Source organism: Nansenia antarctica (assembly GCF_963989245.1).
Source record: "Nansenia antarctica genome assembly, chromosome: 3".
NCBI classification, from domain to species: Eukaryota; Metazoa; Chordata; class Actinopteri; order Argentiniformes; family Microstomatidae; genus Nansenia; species Nansenia antarctica.
In genome coordinates this window covers 85357633-85362632 of record NC_137688.1, presented here as the reverse complement: position 1 = coordinate 85362632, position 5000 = coordinate 85357633, and the positions used below count along the sequence as shown (strand labels likewise).

The 5000-nt window shown below is 45.6% G+C and overlaps 2 protein-coding genes across 3 annotated transcripts in view; one reads left to right on the top strand and one right to left on the bottom strand.

Annotated features, from left to right (window-relative positions):
- adarb1a (adenosine deaminase RNA specific B1a) overlaps positions 1-5000 on the bottom strand; it is a gene marked incomplete at both ends in the record, with an annotated part of 38949 nt that overhangs the window by 31391 nt on the left and 2558 nt on the right. The window lies entirely within an intron of this gene.
- LOC308152125 (E3 ubiquitin-protein ligase TRIM39-like) lies at positions 1911-4084 on the top strand. Its single transcript, XM_080525035.1, has 2 exons — positions 1911-2103; positions 2359-4084. The coding sequence occupies exon 2, from the start codon at positions 2361-2363 to the stop codon at positions 3975-3977; it is 1617 nt and encodes a 538-aa protein (XP_080381161.1). The 5' UTR covers positions 1911-2103; positions 2359-2360; the 3' UTR covers positions 3978-4084.

Here is a 5000-nt window from a genome sequence, read left to right as displayed (position 1 = left end):
AATAATACGAAAAAAACCGGAAAAAAACACTTTAAACTTTAGTCATTGGCGCGATTTGAGAATTGCCGGCATGCAGACCTTTTGACCAGACCGTGTCACAAATGCTTGAGAGAACTCTGCATGTGTCTGAATGACTTGACCTCGGGAGGTCAGATTTTTTAGCCCGCACAGGTACTGGAGGTGTCTGCTTCTACACAGTGATGGCCAAGTCCTCTCTGCTGTATGATTCACCTTCATTACCCCTCACTGCCATGGTTCTCAGAAACCTACAGTCTATGATGCTGTACTGTAGGGGTAGTGGTGTGGTGGTCTAGTGGATAGTGAGTTGGACTTGTGATCGGAAGGTTGTGAAACCACACCACTACTAGTGTGCCCTTGAGTAAGGCACTTAGCCCTCAGTTACTCCAGGGGGAATGTCCCTGATTAAAAGTGTCTGCTAAATGGCGAAATTCAAATTGAAATTACTGTCTAAGGCCAAGAAAGTAACTGGTAAATGGACTGACTTATATAGCGCCTTTATCCAAAGCGCTTTACAACGGCCTCTCATTCACCCATTCACACACACATTCCCACACCAATGGCGGCAAGCTACCATGCAAGGCGCCGGCCGGCCCGCTCACTGGGAGCAATTTGGGGTTCAGTGTCTTGCCCAAGGACACTTTGACATGTGGCTAGCCGGGGCTCGAACCGCCGATCTGCCAACCTTGCGATCATTAGACGGCGGTTCTACCTCCTGCGCCACAGATGCCCTCAAGTACATGTAGAGATCCTAAAGCAGACCTGGGCATTGTACGGCCCTATGGCTGTCCCTGGCCGGCCCTGTGTGAGGTAAAAAAATAAAATAATCATCATAATAATAGAAATAACATGTAAATTAGTGTAGGCAATGCATCCAGTACAATTGCATTGCTTTTATTTTGAAGGCGACAATTTTTATTTTCAATTGACGTATGTGCGTGTGTGTCTATGTTACACATCTTCTTCACCATAATGTGCAGTTGGAGAGATGCTGAGGAGAAAAATGTCTGCTCGTTAAAAAGAGAAAGATGCAGAGTGTAGGGTTTTTAACAAGACCTGGGGTCTCATTTATAGAAAGTACTTTGGATCAAATTCTGATCTAACCCGTACGTAGAAAACCAGGTCAACGTAGTGATTTATACAATTTCAACGTGAGTCAATTTGACCGTGGAAACGATCATAGCTCTACGTCGGGTATTGACCTTGCGTTCTCCGGAGAAAAATCCAGTATAATTTAGCGCACTAGGCATGTTGAACATTAGGCATGTTGAAGGGGAGATAGACATTAGGCATGTTGAAAGGGAGATGGTGTTGCCTTGACAGCTCCGGAGGAATATAAAGGAAGACTGAAATACAATCATAAACATCAGTTCCCTTTAAATCTTGAATTAAACTCATTTTCTCGGCTGATAACAACATCGTTAATTTTATTCCGAGTCCCATTCACTTTGCATGAATTACAGTAGGCAGTGCGGCTCACATGCCTGTAATAACTCTGCATAACCAGTAGGTAATGTGCGTACGCAAGGTCAATACCCGACGTAGAGCTACGATCGTTTCCACGATCAAATCGACTCACGTTGAAATTGTATAAATCACTACGTTGACCTGGTTTTCTACGTACGACACGGGTAAGATCAACATTTTATCCAAAGTACTTTCTATAAATGAGACCCCTGATCACAAATATTATTCTGATTACAGTTTATACTGACTGGGAACAATATGATGATTGGAAATGACAGGTAAGAAGAGTGTGTGTGTAAAACCACATGTTAGAAACAGAGCAGCCTGTAAAGGGTTAACTCTGTTCCAGGGAGGAGAGCTGTACTGGGAGGGGAGGAGCATCTCAACGTCAGGCAGCTGAAATGAAACTAAACTGTGTAGAGACGTAAAGTGTATCGTGGACAAGGGCAGACTCTCTCAAACTTGTTAGATATCGTCCTCAAACAGGCATCTATCACACCTACAGTAGAAAGGACAGAGACATCTATCACACATACAGTAGAAAGGACAGAGACATCTATCACACATACAGTATAAAGGACAGAGACAGCGTCCACACTCTCACAGAATCACAGACAGGTGAGTTGAGAGACTTACAATGACAAGTCAAGATAAACTATTGTGTAGTCTCTACCAGTTTGGTTTATAGACAGTTCAGCATGTAAAACGTATTGATTTGGTTGAAGGACTATTTCCTATGTGATGTAGAATAATGTTATCATCATTGGTCGCTGTATAATCTCATAAGACAGTCTTGTCAGCTCCATAGCTGAAACTATCGAGATCTGATTGATTCCAGGAAATGCTTTATGGTGTCACCTCTGGTCTCTCTAGATATGGCTTCCTCCAGCAGTCTCCTGTCTGAGGAGCAGTTCCTGTGTTCCATCTGTCTGGATGTGTTCACTGACCCTGTCTCTACTCCATGTGGACACAGCTTCTGCATGGCCTGTATCAGAGGATACTGGGACACCAGTGAATTGTGTCTGTGTCCGTTGTGTCAGGAAACGTTCTATAGAAGACCTGAGCTTCGCGTCAACACAACGCTTAGAGAGGTCGTAGAGAAATTCAAGACAACGAGAGTCAGGGCTGAAGATGAGTCCCCTGTCGAACCTGGACAAGTGTCCTGTGACGTCTGCACTGGGATGAAGCTCAAGGCTCTGAAGTCCTGCCTGGTGTGTCTGACCTCTTACTGTGAGACTCACCTGGAGCCTCATCAGAGAGTAGCAGGCTTAAAGAAACACAAGCTGATCGACCCTGTGGAGAACCTGGAAGACAGGATGTGTAAGAAGCACGACAGACCCCTGGAGCTGTTCTGTAGGACTGACCAGACGTGTGTGTGTCAGTTCTGCACTGAGAAAGACCACGAGACCCACGACACCGTCCCCATAGAGGAGGAGTATGGAGAGAGGAAGGCTCAGCTGGGGAAGACAGAGGTAGATGTTCAGCAGATGATCCAGGAGCGACTGCAGAAGGTTTCAGAGATCAAACACTCTGTAGATCTTAGTAAGAAAGTTGCACAGAGAGAGAAAGCCGACAGCGTACAGGTCTTCACTGCTGTGGTGGACTCCATGAAGAGAAGCCAGGCTGAGCTCCTTGACGTGATCGAGGAGAAGCAGAAAGCAGCAGAGAGGCGGGCTGAAGGGCTGATTAAAGAGCTGGAGCAGGAAATCACTGAGCTACAGAGGAGAAGCACTGAGCTGGAGCAGCTCTCACACACTGAGGACCACCTCCACCTCCTCCAGAGCTTCCCCTCCCTGTCCACCCCTCCACACACCAAGGACTGGTCTGAGGTCAGGGTTCACAGTGATCTCTCTGTGGGGACTGTGAGGAGAGCTGTGTCTCAGCTGAGTGAAGTGAAGAAGTTGTGTGATGCTGCTGAGCTGAAGATGATTCAGCAGTATGCAGCAGACGTGACTCTGGACCCTGATACAGCACATCCTGAACTCATTCTGTCTGAGGATGGGAAACAAGTTAGACATGGAGACACAAGAAAGAATCTCCCTGATAACATAGGGAGGTTTTCCTTGTGTGCCTGTGTTTTAGGAAAGGAGGGATTCTCCTCAGGGAGGTTTTACTATGAAGTGGAGGTGAAGGAGAAGACTGTGTGGGATGTAGGAGTGGCCAGAGAGTCCATCAACAGGAAGGGGCAGATCACACTGAGCCCTGAGGATGGATACTGGACTGTAGGGTTGGAGAATGGAAATGAGTACTGGGCACTCGCTGACCTTCCTGTCCCCCTGTCCCTGAGAGAGAAGCCCCAGAAGGTGGGGGTGTTTGTGGATTATGAGGAGAGCCAGGTCTCCTTTTATGATGTGGAGGCCAGGTCTCTGATCTACTCTTTCACTGGCTGCACCTTCACTGAGAAACTCTATCCATACTTCGGCCCTCAACTGAATAGGGGTGGTAAAAACTCTGCTCCTCTGATCATCTCTCCTGTCAATCACACTGACTGACCAAGCAGTAAAATACGCATTTAGATTCATCTTTATCTGTTGTCACTCATTAGGAAAGATTATGGTATATTTCCCCACACACAGAGTAATTTCTGAGCTGGTTATGGTTTGTTTCATATATGTTGTGCTCTCAGTGTGTCTGCTAGATGGTGAATATGCAGTAGCAATGTCAGATACAGTAAAATAGGTAAACATTACAATAATAACTAGCTAATAATGAAAATACAGTATGAGAGCATCTGATTTATAATAATGTGAACACCCAGAGAAGTCAAACAGTCTCATGTATGTAGAGTCATGTGTTCAAGGCTGGGCTGGATCTGACATGTCTCTGCATGTGTGTGACGTAATTACATTTAACAGAACGTACGTTTGATAATAATGTTATTGATTTAATGGCTTGCAAAGGGAATCAGATATGATTAAACAGTTTAATAGGGGTGACTGTGATTGTAATATGATACACATCTTCTGTACATGATGTTATAAGTTTGTCTACTGGTCCGGCCCTCAACAATAGTCCCGGTTTCTCATGTGGCCCATTGTGAAAATGAATTGCCCACCCCTGTCCTAAAGCGACCATCTGGCGAAGCGTAACGGCCGTTAATTAACTGCCATTTAGTCAAACCAACTGTCACAATGTTTTCTTGTTAATGCAAGAACATCGACGTCTAAACAGCGATGAGGAAAAAACGATATTCAGAAACTATTTTAAAATAATTTCGCAGCAGGTAGCATAAAAAACTGGATTCGTATTACTGAGTTTCAATAAATCGGTTCTGTGAGTCCTGCAAGGCACTCTCTCCAAACCAGTTAATTGAGGAGGCTGATTCGAACACTGATTTGGACACGGCAGGGTGCAGCAGGACCCAGAGCTTTTTCCGAGGCTCTCAGCAGGAGGGGCAGATGAAAGATTTCAGTTCCCTGCTCCTGCCGCTCTCCTTCCCATTTTCTCCACACCACTACCCCCGCGTCTCACAACAGATGACTATCGCTGTCTCCCCTCAGTCAAGGCCAGGGCCA

Excerpts from the sequence above, each read along its gene's own strand:
- LOC308152125 (XM_080525035.1), top strand. The coding sequence starts at position 2,361 with ATGGCTTCCTCCAGCAGTCTCCTGTCTGAGGAGCAGTTCCTGTGTTCC.